The 25191-nt window shown below is 38.9% G+C and overlaps 1 protein-coding gene across 9 annotated transcripts in view; it reads left to right on the forward strand.

The window, feature by feature from the left end:
• Nucleotides 1-25191, forward strand: part of PHF20 (PHD finger protein 20) — a 78507-nt gene that overhangs the window by 19831 nt on the left and 33485 nt on the right. For 8 of the 9 annotated variants that reach the window (XM_050714021.1, XM_035548241.2, XM_035548245.2 and 5 more), the window contains 8 exons: nt 631-802; nt 983-1067; nt 1575-1654; nt 5534-5921; nt 6308-6415; nt 7834-8010; nt 8796-8966; nt 16894-17172. In XM_050714021.1, the coding sequence (XP_050569978.1) occupies nt 631-802; nt 983-1067; nt 1575-1654; nt 5534-5921; nt 6308-6415; nt 7834-8010; nt 8796-8966; nt 16894-17172 (1460 nt within the window). The remainder of the gene's footprint in view (nt 1-630; nt 803-982; nt 1068-1574; nt 1655-5533; nt 5922-6307; nt 6416-7833; nt 8011-8795; nt 8967-16893; nt 17173-25191) is intronic. The other variant, XM_050714022.1, reaches the window with a different exon arrangement.

Below are 25191 nucleotides of genomic sequence, written 5' to 3' on the forward strand. Positions count from 1 at the left end.
TGCTTTCAGTATACCAAGAGCCTTGTGTTTGAAATTCCTAGGACTTTGAAGATGGAATTTAACTTTAAGAATCCAAAACTTAAATTGGGTTTAGTGTCTACATTAGGCTTCTACAGTTAAACTGAAGAGGCAATTTATGACACGTTGATGGGTATCTCTGGGAGAAGTTAGTGTATTGACCTTCAGATGTTGTTAAGAGGGAGCTGAATCTATCAATTTTGTGTACATGTAAAATTTCTAGGTATGGGGAAAGCTTTTTTGACTTACTGATCTCTAGCTATGTTTTTCCACCCCAGACTAGAAACTCCTCAGTTGTCTTTTCTTCCTGTAACCAGTGCTTGCTTTTATGTTGTTCAGTTCTGGGATTCATTCTGTACTGAGCTCCAAGTCATCTGTAGAATCTTTACTGCTTATACAAGTAATAAGTCCAATAATACTGAGATTGTAGAAACTAAAGGTTGTTAGGTACAGTGACATGGATCCCCACCACACCTGATCAAGCAGTCTTCATCTATTTTGCTTTTGATCATGCAGAAAGCAATCTGCATGTAATGTATACGCTGTAGTTAGAGTAAGCATATGGGACATCTTCATTCTTAACTGAAATATTTTGATCTCTGTTGTGTCCAGGTATCCAGCTCATATTGAAGAAATTGATTATGAAGAAGGAAAAGTGCTTATCCATTTCAAACGCTGGAACCATAGATATGATGAATGGTTTTGTTGGGACAGTCCTTATTTGCGTCCCTTAGAGAAAATACAGTTAAGAAAAGAAGGATTACATGAGGAAGAAGGGTGTGCAGTAAGTAGAAAATAAAGGATATTTGAGAATGTGAAACTGATGTGCTGTTGCTTCATTGCCTGCTGTATAAGCTTTAGGGCTTATTTTAAATACTGGAAAGCTAATCGTTCTGATGTTTTAATAGAGGTGTGTATTTCTGTATTTCTAAGATGAAAACACTTTTTAAATACTGTCTTGTAGGGTTTTCATATAAATGATCAGGTGTTGGCATGCTGGTCTGACTGTCGCTTCTATCCAGCCAAAGTTACTTCAGTTAACAAAGATGGTAAGGACTCACTTATGTTTTTGTCATGCTTTTTAGTAGTACATTTATAGTTGTGTGCCTTTTTGGTTAAGAGAGTACAGAAACACAAAACAACTTGGACTTTTTTTAATTACATATCTTAATCTGTCATCAACTCTTAATGTAGCCTTTTGTCCTTTTTATGAACAAAGAACCTTCTGGGTTATCTAGTCAGTAATTGCTTTAAGTATATATTTGGAGAAAGTTGTTTCTTCCTAAATTTATAATCTAAGGGGTGTGTGTAATTGCAGTAAAGCTGATGTCAGACCTGCAAAAACTCTTTATAAACAGACTTAAAAGCACAGTCATGCTTCTTTTTGAGTATCAATTAGTATGGACTTGTTCTTGTGCTGTGCTTTCTTTCCATTGACCGTACCTTGTAAGATCAAGGAGAAAAAAGTATACGGCTTCATTATTGGAGCCGTTAGTAGATACTCTGTTAAATAACTTCTGATCTTTAAAACTATCTGCTTTGTTTTCAAATTTTAGGTACATACACTGTGAAATTTTATGATGGTGTAGTTCAGACCGTCAAAAACATTCATGTCAAAGCTTTTTCCAAAGATCAGGTAAGTAGCATGTTCATTCTAATATTCTAAAACAGTTGGTGCAAGTAACTAGGTTTGAACTATAAAGTACAAAATTAATGAAACTTCTCTGTTGCTAAAATACAGTGCATTTGAAATGAAATCCATTAAACTGAAAAGGGTATGCAAATCTTCATGGCGTGTTTTACAAACTCTTGGACTCATGTTCTCATGAATACGCTTCTGAACTAAAGAAGTCAGAGGTGTAAAAAAATTTGTCTAAAAATCCTTGGGAGATTCAGAATTTACTTACTAAAACTAGTGGTGGGATACTGGAACACAATTCGAGATGATTTTTGTGATATATATACTTTCCTAAGGGATGGGAACTATGAAGTGAAGGGAGATCTTTCATTCCCAGAGTAACTACTTGATTATCTTGGGACCTTTAAGGAAGTTGTCGAGTAGTCTTTCATTCACGGCTTTCAGATGATTTTTTTCCTAACCACATTTTTCTTCTGAGGTTTGGCTGTTCTACCATCCCTTCACCTGCTCTGTTCATTGGGTTCAACCTTCAGCTGGTGATGGAAAGTATTAGTGGGCTATTCTAAAAATCTTGTCCTGCTCATAGTGAGAAGTTGTTTCTATTCAGTTTTCACGTGGATACCTTGTAGGAAAGGGTGACCAATTCTGATCCTGTTTAACTAGGTTAAAACTTTTAAGTGGATGCCTCAGAATAACCTGTATTAAAGGAATGGTTTTAAGTTTGTGATCCTGCCACACATTTCTGTCGTGTAGGTGTAGCCTGTGTTTTTAGTCATGCCCTTTGCTTTTGTTTTTTTGGGACTCTCAAGTTTGAACAAAGAAATTGGATCTCTCCCTCAACACAAGCCCTAAGTACGGATTCCAATAATGAATTATTAATAAGCAGAATTTCAATCTGTCACTGCTCTGAAGAGACGTGCTGCTTCTTTGGCGACATGAGGGTCTGTCTGTTCTCCCAGGCAACAAGCAATAGGATGAAAGGAAATGGCCTTATGTTGCACCAGGGGAGGTTTAGGTGTTGGGTATTAGGAAAAACATCTTCACTGAAAGGGTTGTGAAGCATTGGAACAGGCTGCCCAGTGATGTCATTGAGTCACCATCCCTGATGGTATTTAGAAGATGTGTAGATGTGGTGCTTAGGGACATGGTTTAGTGGTAGACTTGGCAATGCTAGACTAATGATTTTAGAGGTCTTTTCCAACCTACATAATTTGTGATTCTGTTCCTTGGTCTGTAGATTTGTATATCTGCCAGACTGGGAAAAAACTATTTCAGACTTGCCACAAAGTGCTCTTTAGGCTTTCAAATGCTAATAATTATGCCTGATTCAGGGTTGACTCATACTCACAAGGGAACTACCTTCGTGGCCATGAGAAATATTTCTGCCATATTTAACCTTAAATACATGAAGATGAACAATCTGAAGAGAGATTCTTCATGAAAAGGGCAAAATATGTTGTCTCTCATCTCCTGTAGATGGTTTCTCGTGTTTCCATGTGGCTGTAGATAGGTTTTGCAAGGAATAAGTTTGCTTCTTTTAACCACTGGCTGGGAAGCTTTCTTTTAACTTGAGAGATAATTTATACCAGAACATTTTGTTCTGTCCTTTAGCGTAACAAAGCATAAAAGGAAGATTTACTTCTGATTGTGTAAACAGAGCTCTCTAATCAAGTCCTTAAGCAGTGGATCTGCTAGAGAGCTCAGGACTCAGTTGTGAATGCAAGTTCCTTGAGGTGTGGATTCAGATGCAGCACTAATGCAGCAGCATGCTGCCAGTGGAGTGGAGTGGTCGTCTTCTACAGAGGGAAAGGCCGTAGCCATGAAGATGCAAGGAGCTCATGCCTTAGATGTTTTTAAACAAACAAAAAAAGCCCACCTGTTTTCTGAAGGAAGTAGCATAAACTGGCCTTCTTTTCTATAATGACTACCTTCGTTTCTTTAATTCCCTCTGAAGAGGGAATAGCATGTTCCATTGAACAGTGATAGTGAAATAGTTATAACTTGCACAGAGCGATAGTATTTATGCAAGGACAGACAGCTTTTAAGAATTCAGTAAAACTGAGCTAATTCAAGAGACAACCATAAACACAGCAAGCTTAAGAACAGTTTAAGACAGTTTGTGTTGTGGTACCTCGTTTTATTCACATCAGATGGTTCTGTGAGTAACACAACTAATGAAACCTAATGTCTGAGGGTTATTTTTTAAGTGTGAGGTGTGGTGTTTTTTGTTGTTTTGGGGTTTTTGTTTTTAAACTGGTATGTGAGGTTTCCATTGAAGCTTCTCCCACATCTGTGGTATTAAAGGAATCTATATAAGTTTTTTTTTTTTCGTACCTGGTTAAAGCAGTGCTCAGGCACCAGTGCCTTTTCTTTGTGAGATGATAAAAGAATTTTTTCTCTTTGTCTAGCTGTTCTTCTGAAATGCACAGCAATTTGTTTTCACATTAAAAAAAAAAAGCCAAAAAAAAAAACACAAAAAAAGAACCAAACTGTTTATCACCTCTGCCGAGTATGATTGAAATCATCTCATAGAAGGTGGAGCAGATGTGCATGTTCACCATTTTATTGCATCAGAATTGTTTCTTAGGGCTGTGGTCTGGAAATGGCAGTCTTAAAAGGCGCCAGTTCATGTAATCCACGTACCGATAGGAAGATTGGGGTGGGAAGAGGCAAGCTGTACTGTCGTACAAGGAATTACTGAGACTTAAGTGTACTCTCAGAATTTTGTATAACTCAAATTAGCTGTTCTACTTTCTTTTTCCCAAGTGGTATTCAGCCCTTGTAATCTTCTGATCAGCCTTCAAAGTTTTTTCTAGTCTTCTCTTCCTGGCCTTGTTGTGCCTTGCTGTGCTGTGGATGGAAAGGAGTCTGGTTGCTTGCTAATGCTTCAAGTTACTAGGTAGCATGAAGAGGGAAGTTAGTTAAACTAAAGGCAGTGTTGACATATGATCAGATATCAAAATAAATTATTGATCCAGGCTCAAAATTAGAAGGCTTCTGTTGATCAGAGCAGAAGTGTTCGGGGATAGCCTGCAGCAGGAGCATTGGAAGGAGGTAGGGGGAACAAAACCAGCATCCCCCCACCATGTGGTGTGGGGATGAAACCCAATTGCACATGCAAAGGGCGTTCAATAACAGTGAACTGTTGATACAGGGGTGTTCTTCCTGGGTTTGTGCTGCTGTATCACAGTTAAGGAAAAATGAAGAGTACAAATGAATGAATTGAATGTTATCAGTAGCTTACTGGAGAGGGATTATTAAAGATTTTGAAGTTTAAAGTGCTTAGTGTTTTTTGATTATATTTCATTTTTAAATACAAGCGTGTAGAATTTAACATCATGCAGATGTTGAAGTTGGTGATGTCAGTTGCTTTTTAGATGACTCTACCTAGCACATTTCAGTAGCGATGATGGTAACTTAAATACTGGTTTATTTTGAGACACTTTTGTTAAAAGATGATGACAGGTCTTGTATCCAGGTGATTGAGGTGTTTGTCCTTGTCTGTGCTCCTGACTCCCACTCCTCCCTCAGTGTCCTAGGTAAGGTTTAAGTAGCACTGCTCAAGCTGGCATACAACTATGGAGTTGATTACTGGCCCTAACCTGCATATGAGAACCAAGACACAGAAAGCCTCAGTTTAATTCCTTTGACAATTCAACAGCATACATTATACTGTCCTGTTAAAGCAGCGTGTCCATGCTGTGTTGGTCATTGAACAGTTCAAGTACCTTTAAGTTTTTAATCTGTGGGTTACAACACAATATATGCCTTTATTCTTTGAAAAGTTGGAAAAAGTGCAAGTCTGCTAAATACAAAGGTGGGGGTGGACTTTCAGGCTGCAGCAAGTTAATTTTCATATTTCACTCTTTATTATAGAATATTGTGGGTAATGCTAAGCCTAAAGAAAGAGGTAATGAAATTCCGTCATCTCCTGAAAAGCGGGAGAAATTTAAAGAACAGAGGAAAGCAACAGGTAATGCAAAGAAAGACAAGAATGAAAAGACTTTAAAGACTGAGAAAAGGGTTAAGCAATCTGATAAAGAAGGAAAACTGATAGTCATCTCAGAAAAAGGCAAGGTCTCAGAGAAGAATATATCTAAGAATGGAAAAGAAGATAAAGAGAATATATCAGAGAATGATATGGAATATTCAGTAGATACACAAATTGAGAAGAAGCCTGAGAATGACAATGTAAAGAGTCCCCAGGAAAACGTGAAAGAAACTAAACGAAAACGTGGAAGACCACCAATAACACCTCCAACAGGTATGTAGTTGAACTTAAATGTATATGTCATGTATCAGAAACCCTTGTAAACACACTTAAAGAAAAACAATCTCGTTCTTCTGTCCACAACCTAAGTAACCAGAAGTTTTCAATTTTCTAAAACTTCAGGCTTGGTTTAGGGCAGCTGAGAGCATACTTGTTACTCACATTTGGAGTTCTAATGGTTTGGTTAGAGATTATGAAGATTACTTGCCTAAATCCGTTATAAAATATGTCTGTAGTAGGATTAAATGCTTGTAGGTAGACTTAAAGCCATGGGAAACTATTTATGTGGGTCTAGTATTTTAAGTTGCAAGACTTGTGAATTTGTTTTAAAGTTTCCCGGCTTTCTATCTCGTCAACTTTTGTTCTGTCTAAATATGTAGAGCCAAGTTCTCAGACACTGCAGCCAATAACTTTGGAATTAAGACGTCGGAAAATACCTAAAGGAGGTGAAGTTCCTTCAAAGCGTCCTAGGGTTGAAAGAAACTTGCGTGAGTATTTTTTTTTTTTGGTTTTGAACTCGCAGTATTTGTACATATAAGCTGAAGTGGAGGAAGAAAAAGTCTGTGGTATTAATCTCTAACTGTGATACCTGAAATAGAAAAACAGTTGCTGCATTTCATCTTAAATTGGCTGTTTGTGTGTAGCATTATCATGCTGAAATTAGCTCCGAAGTCTTGAAAGTTTGGTTTGGATAGAGAAACCGCAAGCTGTCATTCTTGACGAATTTCGCAGTGTAAGGGAGGTAATAGTTATATTGGCTCTAATACATAAAAGGTTACAGAAGCCCTTCTCTAGCTGGAGAAACTGTTTTCATGGAATCATAGAACTAGAGAAAGTCTCAAGTTGGAAGGGACCCCCAAGGATCATTGAGTCCTCCTCCTGGTACCACACAGGACCACTAAAAATCAGACCGCATGGCTGAGAGCGTTGTCTAAACACTTCCTGGACTCCGGAAGGCCCAGTGGAGCCTGTTCCAGTGCCTGACCACCCTTTTGGTGGAGAACCTTTCCCTAACACCCAGTCTGACCCTCCCCTGTCCCAGCTCCATGTCGTTCCCTCAGGTCCTGTCTCTGTCCCCAGAGAGCAGAGCTCAGCACCTGTGGTCCACACCCCTTGTGAGGAAGCTGCAGGCTGCTATGAGGCTTCCCCTTGGCCTCCTCTTCTCTGGGCTGAACAAACCAGGGGACCTCAGCCGTTCCTCCTGTGTCTTGCCCTCCAGACCCTTCACCATCTTGTAGCCTTTGGACACTTCGTTTGGATGTCTTTAGTTACTAGATGGAGAATTTAGCACATTACTTCGCAAAGGGACTTTAATGTTAGATAAAAATTCACATCATTGCAGTCTGATAGCTTCTACTTTTAATATTGTATAATGACATTTAAAGAACTTGAATGCGTTGTTGAGAAAGAATAATACTATAGAAGATGTAATTTTGTGAACAAGGAGATGAAGATCTGAAGAAGGCTCTCTTTCCCTTCCTTAGGACCAGAAGGCATTAAAACTTGAGTGCATGTACGTTACCATTTTAGGATCAAAGTTGTTTGTGTCTGAATTGTCACATCTAACTTCTGGTATTTCTTGTGTGTGTGGGATGGTTGCTTTTTAAAGCAATGTTTTATCAGTAAGATAGTGATCGTTATCTTAAATTTGTTAACAAAAGAAAATATTAAGAGGTGTACAAAATAGACTTTTCCCTGGGTTCTACGGTTTTTTTTGTCACTGTTGATATCATTGTAGTTTTTGTGGAGAGGCCTAATCACTAGGGCTATTTGGCTTTTGCTGTTAAACTGAATCATTAAAAACAATTCAAAACCCTCACTGGGAGGGAAATGAACTTTCAAGTTGGCTACTGAGCTATTCAGTAATCCTACGCCTTCATAGTACCATCAGATTTCTCTGTTCTAGCTCAGGAAAAATTGAAGAACTCTTCAGATAACCATGAAAAAGACCAGATCAGGAGGCGGTCTTCAAGACTCTCATCTAGTGTTAGCCATGAGATTTTAAATACAGATCACATCACAACTTCAACAGAAATTCAGCCTTTGAAAGATGCAATATCTAACCCAAAGGAGCCTGAGAAGGGTAAGCAGCTTCCTGGTATACTCTGGATTTCTATAGTATAGAAGTCTTCTAGTTGCAAGCACTGTATTTACACTCGCATAACCTGCAGACCATGTAATCTGCATTTAAAACCTGATTTGAGTAGCAGTGCAGAGTAAACTCAAGGAAAGCGTATTTTAATCTCTACTGCCTTCATTGATTTTTGTTTCTGATTCCCTGTCCATCAGTAACCCTAGCACTTACCTTGCGTTTAGGGTGCTTTTCTGGTAGAGATAACTGGCTGGATCCTTGGCTGCCGTGAGAGGGAGAGCTCCACAGGTTGACAAAAGTCTTACAGGAAAAGTTTTGAAGAGATGCAGGTTTTGCTTGCAAAAATGAAGTAATTATGAAACTTTAACATTCTTTTGATTGGAGAAGTAATTTAATTGCTAAACTTAAAGTTTAATCCTCTTGAACACTTAAAAACACCAGCCAAGATGCTTTTATTCTTGGACTGGTTAGAAGTAACACTTCATTTTTCTATCTTGTCCTTTACTGCCTTTCCCTTTCAGGGAAAGTTCTGACAATGGTATAAGTAGACCTATCCCATTTCTCTATAATGAGCTAGTAGTCTGTTTTCAAGCAGCTTTTGAATTTAGAGGGTAGATGCAAGTGGTTGTGTTGTAAAAGCTTAATTTTGTGTTAATAAAACAGCAGTCTGATCATGGGTGGTTGTTTCTCTACTGTAGTATGATGAACACACATTGTTCCAGAATATGCTTTTGTGTGCATTTTACTCATTTTTTTTTTTTCCCCCTCCCTTATAGTCCAGTTAGATGTTCCCGTTGAATCTGACCAAAGTTTCAGTGAACAAGCATCTCCTGGAAACACATCGCATAGCACGGTACTCAGTACGGATGCCAGTTTGCAAGAAGAAAAAGTTGAAGACACTGAGTCTTCCTCTGCTGCTGTCAGAACTCAAGAACCTTCTGCTACAGGTTCAAATTTTGATTTTGTGTTATAATATTAATGCTTTTCTTAAGTCAACTAATGGCAGGTCCTTCATGCTTTTGAGTGTGACTAACAAATGATACATTCGTGTAATGCTAACCATGGGGGGAAATGTGTGATTTTACTCCTTATGCACTCAATCTCTTGTGAAAGATTTGGAGGTTGATGGGAATATTCCAAAAAGCAATGCTTGTTTTCAGGATGTATTTGTCATTCAAGGTTAGGCCATAGTTAAGATGGGGTGGTTATTTCTGTGCTGCAGTATGTCAGAGCACTGACGTTGGGGAATCTCAATTGTGCAATTCTATGCACTCATGTTTTGGCCTCTGTTACACTTAAACCCTGGAATATTCAGAATTTTTAGTGCAAGTGTATGAAATAGTTCAAACACTTCAATCTTTCTCAATGTGCAAATTCTATTATCTTATCCTAGAAGTGTACTTACCTTTTTTTTCAAATTGAAAGTTCCTATACAGGCAGTAGACTAAGCCCAAATATAATGCTGTCCTGTGATTATTTCCTGGAGCTTCAATATTCTTATCTGCAGCTAACTGGGGAAACTTGAACTACAAATTCACTAGTTTACACTCTATCAAGAAAGCTTTAAATTAAATGGACCAGAGCATTCAGAGGAATTTAGAGTTGCTTAGCATTGCTAGAATAACTTCTGTGCTAGCTTTCATCCTGTTTGTTCGTCCAAACTTCCTCTCCTGCTTGCACATCCTCTTTCACCCACCCTGTACAAATGTGTACAGCTGAAACTGTACAAATGAAATGCCCTCTCTGTTTGCCACTGATAACAATTGCATGTACATGGGTAGTTCATGGGTTGTCTTCTAATATTTAAGGCTTAAAGCTCTTTTGATCTTTGATCTCTTAAACAGTCTGATGATACATACACCTGTTTTCTAACTATGGTATATCCAGCATCTTTTCAGTTGGTATGTGTTGGGCGTGATCATTGTACTTTGTGCCATAATGTGTCATCACAGAGCTTTGGGGTTAGTGGTCAAATATTATTTAAAAAAAATTTGCCTCTTGCAAGGGCTTCTGTTTCCTAACTTTAGTACTCACGTAGCTTTTCAAGGAGTTTCACAGTATCTTAGCTTCAAGTAACTACAAAGTCAAAGTAGTATTAAAATTTGTACTAGTGTACATGAACTGGGCTGTTGTTGTAGCTGTATGCTTGTTTTCAGGGATGGCTCCTTTAAAAAAAAAAAGGCTTTGATCTGTAATTCATCTGTATGTCAGGTTACAGCAAACAAAATATGTCTAGGAAATGTGAAAGAACAAATAGACTAAGACTTTGTACTAAAATATTCTGTGTGTATTTGGTGCTGATTGGGGAATCTCTTCCCCTTTGAACAAACTTTAAGGAATTGATTGACAGACTTAAGGACTCAAGGAAAAAGCTGCTGGTGTTTTAGTTTGACTTTCATACTTATGTTCAGGTTGAAATCACAGATGCAGTTTACGGTCATATTAATATATATTTCCCCTTGAACTTGCATACTGTATGTTGAGGTGAGATGCTGTGTTTTGTTGGGGAGAAAGTGGGGAAAATAATTCATTTGTACATTTGAAACGTAGTGATACTTCTCAGTCTTAGTTTTAGCTTTTGGGGAGCTTAACTCTGGCCCCAGATAAATGGGGTCGGACTCCAGGATAGTGCTGATGTGCAACTGAACCATTGAGAATTCAAGAAACTGTGGTCCCTTTGGCTATCTTTTGCCGTTACTACTTTGGTTTTCCCTTTGGTTTTGTATTGTGTATATTACTGAGCACTTTGTCTTAAATGGATGAGAGTAATAGCTGAATGCATAATACTTCAGTGTAATTCACACTGATGTGATTCATGGGGTGTGGGCATCTCCTGAGCTAACTTAATTGGATACAAGGAATAAAGCTGTGGTAATAACTTCTGGTTTGCTTCAGTACCCAGAGCCTCCAGTATTGCGCTCTTGACATTCACACTTCTGTTGTAAGTACTTGAACTAACTCGAATCCAGCTCACTCAAGAATATGTGCTTGCATTGAATTGTTGCCTGAAGTTCAGGAGTGGTGGTGGTGTCTGAAAATCCATGTTTCTGAACATGGGTTTTGTTTCATTTAATTAAAGCCACCTCACTTAACATTAGAAGCGCTAGATGTTTGTGGGTGAACATCCAGATGTGGCAATCAAGAGTTTTTATTGGAGAAACTTCTTAGGGATGTGGAGTGAGAATTGTGTAGGGTGCCTTTGAGTAAAGACTGTAAGTTGTCATAAAAGAAAAAAATTCATAGGTTTCTATATTTAACCAACATTAAAAAATGTTACTAGAGTGAGTGGTTTGTTAATCAGTAGTTTTAAAATCCGTAGATCCTATCAGGGTAAATCTGTTGTTAAAGATTAGAATTGTGTTATCCTGTACATATTTCTGGCTTACTTGTGGCATTGTGTTTGTATACTCCACTGTAGATGACCTGCCTCATATGGAACAGTAGTGCTCCAAACAGTAATAATTGAATGTCAAGCAGTTTATGTTCTCATACTGGCGAGTGTATTCAAGAGTTTTGGGGTTTGGAAAGAGAAGTGTTCTGTCAGAACAACTGATACAGGTGGAAAAAACGGGCATTTCTTACGTACAGGGTTCTCATACAAAAAAAAAAAAGTATAGGAGTTAAGGTGAAAGATAACTTTTATTTAGAATGGTGCAACCTTGTAACCCAGTACTAACTTCGTCTGTGGGCTTCAATTTTAATCACTTGATGGGAACTCATCCTCCTTTTTGTAGGAAAATACTACAAAATATAAAATTAATAACCCTCCTTTTCTTCAGTGTGTGGTGTTAGTTTTGTTTTGGCATGGGTGAATGATGGACCCCGGTAGTACTGGTTTTAACTTGCACGATGTACAAGAAGAACAAGGTTGATATTTTAATACCAGCAGTTTTTAAGGGCAAAAGTGATATTTAAGAGTGCCCAATTACTGGTCGGTAGATGATTCAAGACTTACAGTAGTTGCAGTCACTTGTGACAGCAGATGCAATTGGGAATGCTTACATGCTTGTTATCTTTTAAAAGATAATGTGTTCTAGAAGGCAATACAGCATTTTGTCAAAACTTAATTTCCTTTTTTAGAATTTTCATCAAAATTCTGATTAAGTTAATTATATGTAGTAGAGGATTTAAAAAACCCACCGTTCTGCTGTTTTTTGGCTCCCATAGTGTTCAGGGATTACAACTGGTGATTTAGGTTTTAGCTAAATCAAGTCATGCTTCAAATAATGGGGTGAGCCTGTTGGCAAACCCTTACAGCGAGTTAATGCTCTATTTCATGTATCTGAAAACAGCCTTAAAAGCAGTCTACAGCTGTTGGTGTGGCTTTACTCTCAAAAATTGATTTGACTTTAAAGGGGAGCTCCCTTTGCTTTCCACAGATCTACTATCATGTTTGTGTTTTCCAGAACTTGAGATGACTTTATTTGCATAGACATGCATCCAAGGATTCAATTTACCTTGTACTTACCATGTGGTTTTCTAATTTTGTCACTTTTAGCATTGGGTTTCAATTAATGGAGAAGCAGCAAATATTTGTATCCACTTAGAGAGGGCAGCTGCATATCCTGCAGCCACTTAGGTAGGCTCGTATTCCTTCAAGGTTGTGTAAAAGTTGTCATTGTAAACATAAAGACGGAGTATATATGGAAGTCCATCAACCTTGCTAACTTAGTTTCTTACAGCTAGACACAGTGATCTGGAAACAATGTTAAAGGCTTCACTTGCACTTTGAGAGGTTTAAGTTCACCTACCTGCTAGCCCCTCTGAATGCATATTGAGGTTTGCATATTGAGTAGTACACCAGGCACTTGCCAAGCTTTTTGTGTGTTGTAGACATCACTATTTTTATTGTTATGAATTCAGTGCTGGACACAGGGAGAACATGGTAAGATGAAATAGTCTTACGTAGTTCTTCCAATGTCAAATAATGTTTCAGGCTCAAAAACCAGAACTTTGTGAACACATAATGAACTGTGATTATTGATGCTCTGTATTTTATTACACCCAGCAATTGCTTTCTGTAGCTGAATGGTTGCTGGATTTGCTGAAGGTGCTTAATGCTGTTCTTATCTAAAGTACGGTGAGAAGAGCAATCAGGCAAGGTACTCTTTGTTTCACAGTTGGGGTCTTGGAGAAGGTTTTGAGAAAACTAAGGAAGAAGCATAGTTTGAGTGCTAAAATGGTGAGCAGGAACACTTGAGCTGAAGGAGAACAACAGAAAGCTTCAGAAGAAATAAACAGTGCTAAAGAGGAAGTCAGACCAGTGGTGTAAAGAGGTCCAAGGCATGGTGTAAGGAGCGTCATCTGGGCTAGGGGTAAGGCTGTAATTAAACCTGAACTGTTGTGGGACTACATGTATTCCTAAAGGAACTCCCAAGTGGTTCGTGCGATTGAGGCTGACTGCACTGAACCAGCTGAGAACAGTAGGCCTAACAAGCCAACTTCAAGTTTTTATGACAGATGGAAAAGTCAGAGGCAAGTTTTTTCATCACAACACAGAATCACTGGTGCAGTTACCTACAGAATACATAAAATTTACATCTGCAGTTCAAGAAGGGTAACAGTAACAAACTAAAGAATCATGAAAATGCCAGATGGAAGAGACTTAAGTTTAACAGCAGGTGAAGGAATAATTTGTTTTTCTCTTAATATTTCTTTGGAGAGTGGGAGACAGACTAGAAGTCACATCATTTTAAAAAACAATTCGTGAAGATCTAATGACTAGAAACTGCAGTAAAGGCAGGCTTCTAACTGAGAGGAGAAAAAGCTCTAAGTATTCAGTGCACTGTTGGCATTTTTGGGATGGCTTACCACTGCCTTGCAGAAGATTCTCAAAGACTGGCAGACCTTAAATCCGGATTCTGGGCTGCTGCCACACATTCCTATCCCATCAACAGTCATTTCAAACAAAGAATCTGGGGGGAGAAATCTCTTGTGGACTTAAGCTTCTACATGGTGACACTTTACTGTAAACTTACCGTTAAATTTGCCTTAAAGCTTGTGTCCTTTGGATAATACAGTGCACTGAGAAGTGAGGTAGGCTGCTGAGTTGAATGCTGAAAGGATGTTTTTGTCTCTGCAGTGAAAGTTAAAGGAGACACTGTTTGACCTTGAATTTGTGTGATTAATAGTGTAGCATTTAATTGAGTACCAGGTAAAGATTTTTAACTTTGTTTATAAGCACAGAAGAAACAGCGGGTGGGAGGTTTATTATTAAGATTTCTTTGTAGTCAGAGGAAACATGATACATTCACCTTACCCACCAACCTCCTCTGGAAAGGCAAGTGCCTGAAAATTTGATGCTAATAATGCAAAACTGACCTTCTTTCAATAGCTTTCAATAGAAACCAATTTTAGTGCTATGTTTAGTGAGCAAAAATTGTGTAAGAACAAAAGTAACCCCCCTTTTTATATGTTGGTGTGATGAAGAAGCTTCAGCTGTTGCTTAGCTGGGAGTACAGCCTCCTTAAGGGTTCTCCTGGGTGGCAGAGCTGTGCCTTGGTTTTGTACGGTTTCCTGGCAGCAGGGAATTCTATTGTCTTGTAAAGAAGGAAGATGCCCCCAAATGTGGTGGCAATGCTAGTAATTTAAGCTTTGTTTTGAACTTTGTGTGATTGTCTGTGGTTTTCATTTCTCAGAATAGATTCCTTTTGCACATTGCAGTAAGTTTTTTTTCTTCTTTCCTTCCCCCTACCCCATGTCTTTGTTACCTCCTTGTTGCTAAACTTCAGCTGACACGATCCTGTGCTCCTCTTCTAACTTTTAGCTGATCATTTAGAAGCTGTTCCCTGTGTCTGCTCAAGAATTTGTCCATCCCAATGGAAGGAAAGTGCTCCAAGCTTGGGTACAGAGCTCGTGACAGGGCCTCATCGTGACAGCTGTATGATGGTATAACAGCTTCCCTTGTCATCTTCATAATACTCGTTAAATAAATCTTTGGGCCCGTTTGCCCCTTCCTGCTGTAGTTAAGTTTCCCCATCTTAATGCTAATTAAGTTGAAGCAAGTTATCTTTCATTGTCCTGAATGCTGGTTTTTAGCCTTACAGTCAAGAGAACCTGCCTGCACTTGCTTTCACTAAATCCACCAGCCATTTCATTAATCAGTCCCAAAATAATTTTCATTCCTTAAGAATGCAGCTTCTAATGGTGCACAGTCTATTTAGATTTTGGTATTGGCAAGCTTTGTCAGTTCTGCTAGCGTGATCCAGTTGTCAGGTTTGTTGCAACCTTACTACCCTCATTGCTTGAAGCAATTTCCCTGTCAGGATGTTCTTAATACAACTATGCCAAAATTTCTTTCCCATTCTCCCTGTGAAACACCTAAAAGCTATATCTTCATTTCTACCATTTTCTTCTTTCTTTTAATCAATCTCATGTGCATATATGAGTTTCTTAATCTTTCCACCTATACCACTCTCCATAGTACTATTCCTTGTTTTTCCTCCATGAATGACTTCAAGGTGTTTGTTTTTTTTCCCATGACATAGTATTTAAATTGAGTACACTTCAGATAGTTTTCTAGGGTGCTTTTTACATATCCTTTAAATATGCAGTTCAGTAGAATTCACCATTTTTGTTGCTACATGCTAAAAATTTGTGAGCGATCTGTGCTGTCTTGTATCAAATTGTATTGATGCTATCTATAACTCTCCCATTCAATCCGTTCCTGTGTACATGTGCTTGTAAAAATCTGTAACTGCTCTTGTTCATGTTGGTAATGTTTCTGGGTCCTTTGTGCTCTCTTTCCAGCTACTTTCAATGTAACGTCTTGGTACACAACATGTTAATGAAAACTTTTGGGTTGTATCAGTGTTGCTGGGTCTGGGTGTTGCCTCTAAATGCTTATTCCTTCTTAACTCCCTGAGTTTGAGAATACTCATAAATATGGAAATAATGTTTTAGTGCTGGCAAAACAAATGGAAAATTTATATTTGGAAACTGTTTTGTAAAAATGATACCTCCTTTCATACGATTACTTTGTCCTCTAGTTGGTGGTTTTTATTTGATGCTGTATGTATGCGAGAGATGGATAATTGTCCAGATCTCTTGCATCCGTTTCCAATTTGCTGCCTCTCCTGTTTTGTCATATGCAGGGACTAGTGACAGTAGTCTGATTTACTGTTAGTTCACAATGTTTATGTATTTCATAGCAAAAATATTAAGTTTCTAAAGTCCTGGGAGATGGAACAAGAAATTAACAGGTCAAATTGAGGTATACCCTGGTTGTACAGTAATGCTTTGTTAAGCAAATGCTTAAAACTTTCTTGAGTTGGAAGACTTGCCTTTTTTTTTTTTTGAGAAACTAATTAACCATAACTTCTAGGAGACACATAGAAAAATGTCGTTCTGACATACTGTTTATTGTTCCATTGTTGTTGAAAGTAATCAGACTTCGGTGGTCAGGCAAGGCATCCAGAAAGAAGATAGGAAAGTAGTTGAGCAGAAGTGTTTTCCTTGGAAAGTGCTTGCACCAAAGATGTGAACAGTTATTAACAAGTAAAAAACATACCTGATAGAACATACTGTATGTTTTAGTTGGAATACTGAAGATTATAATTCTGTCTTGTATCTAGAGTAGCACTATATACAGTGATACTAGCTGTTGGGCAAAGGAGTCATAGAAGCAAAATATCTAGACTAAGTTATTCATAAAAACATGAGCATTGTGACAAATGATTTTAGGAGCACAGTAGGGCAGAGTTCTCCCTTAAACACTATTGATCTTAACGGCAGATACAACATTAAAGTTTTATTTTTAGCATTTCATAACTAACACATTTTGAATGCATGCCCATTTTTTTTTTTTTTAATTTTGGAAGCCTTTTGATAAATATAGCAAATGCATGGGGGAATTTATCTGTTTTGTTCTTACAGTAACAAAACCTTTTAGGAGAGCAGATTTTCTTGCACCAAAAAAAAATGCAACTGTTGATCAAGATCACAAGTTTAAATGCAAGTTTGTGGACTGTTCAAAATCCTTCCGCAAAGCGAAGTTATTGCATTATCATATGAAATACTTTCATGGAGTGGAGAAAGCAGCAGAATCACAGCAGAACCCGGTAAAAAGACATATTCAAACCAGAGCTTCTTTGGCTTCTGAAAAAGCTAATCAAGAAAGGTCAAAAAGAGGACGGACCTCAACTGGTTCATTGTGTAAGTATCTCGACGATCTCTTCCTTTTCTTTTCCTTTTTTACTTATTTATTTTTACTTTTAACAGCAGCAGCAGGGAGGGGAAGCAGAAAAGAACATAAATTGATTTCCTTTCAGGCCAAAGCAGCCTCCTTACAGCTCCATCTTAGGTATTTCTTTGTGGAGAAGGAGTATAATAATATCTGTAAACATCATGTTTTAATGAAGATAAACTGAAGAAATTCCCTCATCTAGAAATAAGGATCATGTACTATAATGAAGTGACTATGTAGCTTCTCTTATTTCTTTGTAAAAGCTTACTCAAGTGTTAAGCCTCTGTTTCTTCTTCAAAACTACAATCCATGGAGTTTATCTTTTTTCTTCCTTCCATTTTTGACAAATGCCTAACTAGTGTTATTAGAAGACTTCTTTTGTCCTTTTCTGTACTAAGGCAACAGTCTGGATAATTCCATCTCTCTTTATTTCTTACTTGGTCTTCACATTTCACAAGCTGACTTCAAGAATATAGTGTACCAGTGTAGGAATCTAATACCTGTCTCTGCTGGACCTATGGAAGAAAAAAGCCAGTCTTTAACAAGTGCAGTTGCTAGAGCTGTGCTTGAAAGATCCGCATGCAACTGACAGTGGAAAGGGAAAATCCGGGGGGGGGGGGGGAGGGGTGGAAATCGGAATTCTTCAGTTATATCTGATAACTGCTTTGCAGTTTTTAGAATTATGTTAACTTCTGCTTCACAGTTTCATTCTCTGAAGCACTTTGTTCCTGGTGTCTCAAATATTTCAGTGACAATGTGGGTGTACCTGGGAACTGCAGTGGTGGTGTTGACGATGTGTCCAGACTTTGTTCTTGTGGGCTGCTTTCTCTTTGTACTGCAGGCCCATGAGGATTATCTCTCTTCTCTTCTGACTGAGACAGTTTTATAAAATCCATCTTTCTCTTTGCTGAATTCCCTGGTACTTATCAATCATCTTTGCACTTGATCTTTCATTAGTATTTTGTATAATTAAGAATTTTAAAATCTTGCAAGCTATTCACTGAGTTACCAGTGTACGATAGCAGAGTATAACGTGTTTTACCTTGCTTCATGTCTGCTTTTCATAATGTGTCTGGCAAATATTTTTCATTGGAGATGCTACTTCCTGTTTCCTAACAAGATAGTGTAACTTAATTTACTGCTACTGAATGTAAACTTCTATGCCCCAGATGCTTCTGTAACTTGAAATAACACAAAGGCATAAGAATTAATTAAAGGCACCTTTTAAGTGTTTTTATACTTGTTTATATAATTGTTTTTGTGTGTTTATTATACTTTGCAGCTTATATGAAACTGAATTACTGCCTAGAGAAAGGGACCTGGGACAAGTGGTTTACAAAGTGTGGCCACTAACACTGCAGAGCAATCAGAGTAGGCTTCTTGCATAGAACCATGGAATGGCTCGGGTTGCAAGGGACCTTAGATATCATCTAACTCCAACCGCCATACCGTGGGCAGGGATGCCACCCACTAGATCAGGTTTGGCCAGGCCCCATCCAGCCTGGCCATGAGCACCTCCAGGGAAATGCATGTCAGGTGGTTTTTCATAGCGGACTGCTATTCTACTTCTTGTGGAGCTGTACAATTATCTCAGTTTGAAAAATTGTTTTCCTGTGATTGGTTTGAGTGAACTGAGTAGTGGCTCAAGATCTTGACCCTCTCATTATTCCCTTTCCCCAGGTATATACTGTTGGTTTGATGCCGCCATCTTGGCTGCACTGGTGGGTAACTTTTTGTGGCATTAAGATCTAATAATACTTCCTTATATTAAATCTCCACCCCTTTCTTTCTTCATTTGGGAGTGGGTGTGTGTGGTTCATAGCATATCCCTGCATAGTCCCTCAGCTGCGCTGACAGCTGATGACTGTGAATCAGCAGTGTGGTGGAAGATGGACAGTGGCGTTTTCAAAGTCACACTCACCATCAGTCTGCTGTTGTGGAGCTACTGGTTTTCCTCGATAAGGAAAAGGAGTGTCATTTTACATCACTTATGTCATAACATGTCCGATTATTAAGTGGTGTTTGTATTTTTAGCTCAACTTTTTTATTCTTAATGTTCTTCCTTTGCTGGTACCAAAAATTCTGAAGTGGGGTTAATGGGATTTATGGAGTCATATTGCTATGTTTTGTATTCTGTTCTCTTGTCTTTTTGCAAGCCTCTTTTCTGTTCTTAACTGTCTGAACAGGAAGACAGCCTGCTAAGCAAGACTGTCACATTTTTAAAAAGATGTTTTGGGACGTATTGCGTAGTGAAAGTGCAGACTTTCAAATGCATAATTGGGTATGGTATACAGTGGGTTTACTTTATCATCTTTACGATCCTTTTGTGAGCATTACAACAAATTCTCCTATTCAAAGTGTACATATTTTAAAAATTATTTTACCTTTTGGTAAAAATGTCCTTTTCATAGTACTTTGCTTTATTAGGTTAAGAAAAGGTGGCAACTTCTAGCAGACAAGACTTCAGAAATTAGTTTTGTTATTCCAGAAGCTTGCTTTAGATATCCTTGCTTTAGAAGCTTTATTACGCTTTAATCCTTGATCCTTCTGAAGTTTCATCTTGGAGTTCTAGGAATGTTTACTGTTTCTGCTACACAGTATATAAAAATAAAACAAAAGGTTGGAAGTGAATGGAAAAATACTTACTTTTCCTGGTCCTGGAGTTCTAGGAAATGATGCAATATTCAGAACAGTTGGAAAAACTTGTTGTAGTGCTTGAAATTAGAATTTTGACACATTGAAAAGAAGATGGATGTAAGCGGTCTTCATTGACCATGCTTTGGGATGCATGAAGAACAAATGTAAGTATAAGTATTTTGCACAAAAGTAGAGACTGAAATTTCAGCATTTGAACTGTTGTAAATCATACCACTTGCCATTGGCTTCAAAATGTAAGTGAGCTAGAAAGTTTAATGTTGACTTGATTCATCCAGTCTTCTCCCTAAGAAGGAACTTGCCTTGGCAGTGACAAATTCGACAGATACCTCTCTAAATTCTGTAGTCAGTTTTCATAGAATCATAGAATATCCTGAGTTGGAAGAGTGACCCACATTGAGTTCAGCTCCTTTTCTATGAATAGAGGGGAAGGAACTACCATTGCCTAGTTGGTATTCTAGTTTTCCTTGACTTGTCTGAACAAAATAAAGCAGACTTGAATGGCTACTGGTACATTCAGGCAATACCTCTTTTTAATTTATCAGGAGATTATCATTGTCATGGAAGAACTTTTTTCCTAGCCCAGTGCTATAATACTTAACTCTGTGAGGATTGCTGCTGTTTGGCCTTTCAGGAAAGAACCGTCTTCTGTAGAGAATAAGGCTGTTGATTTCATGTCTCCCTGGAATATAGGAGTTGTGGGCATTTGTATCCTAAACTCTTAGGTTGCAATCTAGAGCCGTATAACAGCCCTTCTGTTTAAAAGAAAAAAAACTTTGGAGTTACTTGGTGATTGCTGTAGTGAAAGAAAAGAATAGAACCACATTCCATGTTCAGATACCTTAACGTAAAGTAGGTTTTGTTTTCTCTTTGTGGTCACAGCTATTTCTCTGCACAATCATTTATTCTTTATTATGATAAAATACGTCCTTCTTTACCATGACTTGTGCCCTACAAACATTTTATATAAATTACTTCATATGAAGATGTCAGCTTGCTTCAGGTATGTCTGGCCATCCTATTGTATGTGAAGTACTGCACAAGGTTTTTTTTAGTGTCTGTTGTGTCCTGACTCAGGCCACTCCAAGGTATTTGGACATTCAACAAAATTCAGTTCATGCCCTTGTGCCAGGGAGTGAGTTGAACAACTTTTCTTGAAGTCTGAAAGTCAACTTGTGGCAAACTTCAGTGCTTGAACAGCTGATACACTTTACCTCAGACCTTGGCGAGGCTTCATACTTTATACGTACCGAAGATCTGCAGGTAAATTCTAACCTTGTCAGATGTGAACAAGTAGCACAGTTTGAGTGTATATGCAAGAAAATCCCACCAAAACCTTCACTGAGGTGGCTGGTGTACTCATAATACTCTTAATAACCACTTAGTACTGGCCTGAGCGTAACTGTTGTACCGGTAGGGACTTAATCAGCGGATACATACCCTTACCCTTACACTCCTAAGATATAGCTCTGTTGAGGTGTCTTGCTTTGAAGTTAGAACTGCTTTTGAGAGCTCAAAAACTCCTTGCCACACTGAGCTGTGTTTTTGGTATGTGTGTGTCTAGTCTAGCATGTTGCTACCAGTGCTGGCCCTGCTGTTCTTCTTGCCATGAGGCACAAAAGAAAGCAGAGGACCAGCAATTTGTATTTTAGGGACCATAGAAAACTTGTGCCCTGCTGAGTCTGTGAAAGATGCTTGCAGGGGGAAAAAAAAAAAAGCATGAATTTTGTCAGTGGGTTTAAATTTTTGTATATGGTCCGGTTGTTAGAAAACTCACCTACTCGGAGTTAATGTGTCATGTTAATTGCATGAGTGTCTTAACATCAGGAATACATATAAAGAAAGAAGGGTCTTGTCTTTATTCATGATAATGATGAGATCCTAACCATGCATACAGAGGGAACAGGATGGCAAACTTGCTTTGCTTAAACTTAAAAGATTAAATTTATCTAAGGCATCCAGTTGTGGTGACAACTGTATAGCTGTTAATGTGGACCGCTGTCACACAGCAGAGTGGTTTTCAAGGTGATCCTTTGGTGGTGGGTGCCCCTTTGCTAGTAGGAAGAATGTACATGGGTGCCCTACAAACACAGGGTTTGTCACTGTTGGAGATGGTGAGGAGCTGTGTTAACCCTGATTTCTGCAGAATCGCCAGTTAGTTTTGTCTTATCTCAAGATACGGCGTAGAGTTTGAGGAGGATGGCTGTGTCAAATTCTTTAGCTGTAAGTCAAGATAAGTGGTCTTTGTTATTGAAAACATGAGTGCATGTTCTCAGCAAAGGATTTCACAACTGTGTATGGTGAATATTGTACAATAGACAACGCTTGAGGAATTCAGTCTCTTTGCTTCCTGTGGAGGTTGAATGCTCTTCCTAAACCAACATCTGACATCTGTTCTGTTGGACGTGAAGGCTGTTGCATTGCTTGTCAACTGACTTGTGACATGTTCAGATCTAAGTTCCTCTTAAGGCTTTACCTGGCTAGTCTTTGTGGCTTCTGCGTGGCTGAGATGATTTCATTTCTTAGGTCTATATTTGTTTTAGTTTCTAACATACTTCACTGCTTCCAGATCAGTTCCTCACATAGAGGAGGGTACTTCTCACACGCTTCGGAAAGCCAAGCCTGCAGGATAAAGGCCTGAAAGAACCTGCTGGAAGAAGGCTGTGAGCAATTACAAGCAAGCCTGTCTGTTGTTTGTTTTTGTTTTCTTTTAATGAATTTATCTCCTGTTCCTGTTATTGTTATTTAGGTTCATCTGAACTGGAAATTAACCTGCTGGTGTTCCGCTCCAGTGTCATGGTTCGGGAAATGTTCAGCTATTCAGTACCCTTGTTCTGTGTCAGGGAGCTCTTGTGCTCTATTTGTAGAGAATCATATAATTCTAATAATTATGGATATTCTGAATCATAGAGGGATTAAAGGGTACTGCTGCCATCCAGCGGGGCCTCGACAGGCTGGAGAGAGTTGGGTGGGGAGAAACTTCATGAAGTATAAAGAGGGCGAGTGTAGAGTCCTGGCAAGAACAACCTGGGACACCAGTGTAAGTTTGGGACTGCCCTGCTGGAAAGCAGTGAACGGGAGAGGGACCTGGGGGTCCTGGTGGACAGCCGGATGACCATGAGCCAGCACTGTGCCCTTGTGGCCAAGAAGGCCGGTGGCATCCTGGGTATCAGAAGTATCCAGTGTATCAGAAGGGCTGTGGTTAGTAGGTTGAGAGAGGTTCTCCTCCCCCTCTACTCTGCCCTGGTGAGACCACATCCGGAATATTGCATCCAGCTCTGGGCCCCTCAGTTCAAGAAGGACAGGGAACTGCTTGAGAGAGCCCAGCACAGAGCCATGAGGGTAATTAAGGGAGTGAAGCATCTCCCTTATGGGGAGAGGCTGAGGGAGCTGGGTCTCTTTAGCTTGGAGAAGAGGAGACTGAGGGGTGACTTTAACATTTATAAATATGTAAAGGGTGAGTGTCAGGAGGACAGAGCCAGGCTCTTCTCAGTAACATCCAATGATAAGGCGGGGCAATGGGTGCAAGCTGGAACATAGGAGGTTCCGCTTAAATATGAGACGAAACTTTTTCACATTGAGGCTGACAGAGCACTGGGGCAGGCTGCCCAGGGGGGTTGTGGAGTCTCCTTCTCTGGAGACTTTCAAAACCTGCCTGGACGCATTCCTGTGTGACCTGATCTAGGTGTTCGTGCTCTGGCAGGGGATTGGACTTGATGATCTTTCATGGTTCCTTCCAATCCCTAACATTCTGTGAATATTTACTTTGATTTTGGTCAAGTTAAGCATTATCAGGAATGTGTGGAAGGTGTAGCTTAGATGATGCCTGTGTCTTGTCTAAGGATAAAGTGCGGGTGTCTTCATGGGAGCTGCACGGGCAGCTTTAGGAAATGCATGGTCACTGGAGCACCTACTAGGGTCTTTATGAGCATTGTTCTGCTTTTACTACAGACTTACAGTATAGACATGGGTTGTTTCTTGGTAGTTTCAGCTGACTGATTACAGGGACGAGTGCTTGATGGAGAAGTTAGTTAGCAGCAACAAAACTACAAGGTGTGGTGTGTGCAAATACAGTGTTTTTGCGTTTCTCTGTTGGCTTTCTTGAAATTGCACATCAGGAATTCCTGTGATGGGGAGGAGACAGGAGAGTAGGAAGCCTTTTAGGAGAGTGAAGGTTGACTCAGAGAGGGAGGAGCATAAACGCATATGGCATGCTGCTGGCGGTGCTAAAGCAGAAAGCCTGAGGTTGGGGAATGTGTGGGTTTTTAATGGCATGTTCATAAATGCAAGTTCTTAGTTGTGGTTGTTACGGTAAGTAATTGCTTTCCATTCTTTTGGTGGCTAATTTAAAAATCGGCCTGTTTCACAGAAGTATACTTGAAAATGTTGTTTTGGGACGATTTAAGATACTACAGTCGGAAAGTTTACAAGTTTGGGTCTTCATGGCACAAGTTTAATCTTTACATTCCCAAAAGTTTAGGATGACTTTCCATATTTTTAATCTTACCTTCTTTTCAATTTCAGTCACAACTCCTGACGTGGCTTTCAGAGTACTCAGCAGTCTTAGACCCTCTACACTTTTCTATTGATGGAACAAAAAGTTTTTCAGAGTTAACATGTTTGTTGATAACTATTTTTGAAGAAAAATACACCTGGCATATGATAGGGTACCTTTGGACTACCCCAAAAGAGTGTTCATGGTAGCTGAAAAATATTACAGGAATGGATTAACCTTTGTGTGTTAAAAGATGCAATAGTCTTGGCAAAAATCTTCTTAAATTTTCACTCTTACAAAGCTAGAAAACACAATACTCTTTTGTTCCCTCAAGAGTCTGTGTATGCAGATCTCAGCCCACAGGAAGCCTTTTCGTGGGATCACGGTGGCCGCAGAATTCTTCAGATGTTAATTGAGTTTAGCTCCTGGGAGAAAGGAAAGTTAGGAGGCCTAAATGAAGGTTGTCTGGCTTTTTTCCTAGTCTGATTTTTTGTTTTGTTTTGTTTTTAAGTTCCCTGAGATGCTGTTCTATAAATATTTTTGGAACTTAAAGCAGGCAGAATGGTAGATATTCAGGAATGCTTCTCTGGCTTGTTTATGTGTCTTGTCAGCGTGTGCTGCTACAAACCTTTTGCCTTTCAGAAAGTTTGCTAGGACTGTGTTGTTCCCAAACAGATCATAAGGTACCATAATCTTATTTTTCAGCTACTGTGTACCATGGGAAAGTTTTTTGTTTGAACTGATGACTTACTCAATTCATTGTTTGCGAAGGTTCACAGAAGTGATTTCTGTTAGTGAGAAGTCCTGCAAAAATAGACCTGTATTTGAACAACAACAA

Source organism: Cygnus atratus, chromosome 16 (assembly GCF_013377495.2).
Source record: "Cygnus atratus isolate AKBS03 ecotype Queensland, Australia chromosome 16, CAtr_DNAZoo_HiC_assembly, whole genome shotgun sequence".
Taxonomy (NCBI): domain Eukaryota; kingdom Metazoa; phylum Chordata; class Aves; order Anseriformes; family Anatidae; genus Cygnus; species Cygnus atratus.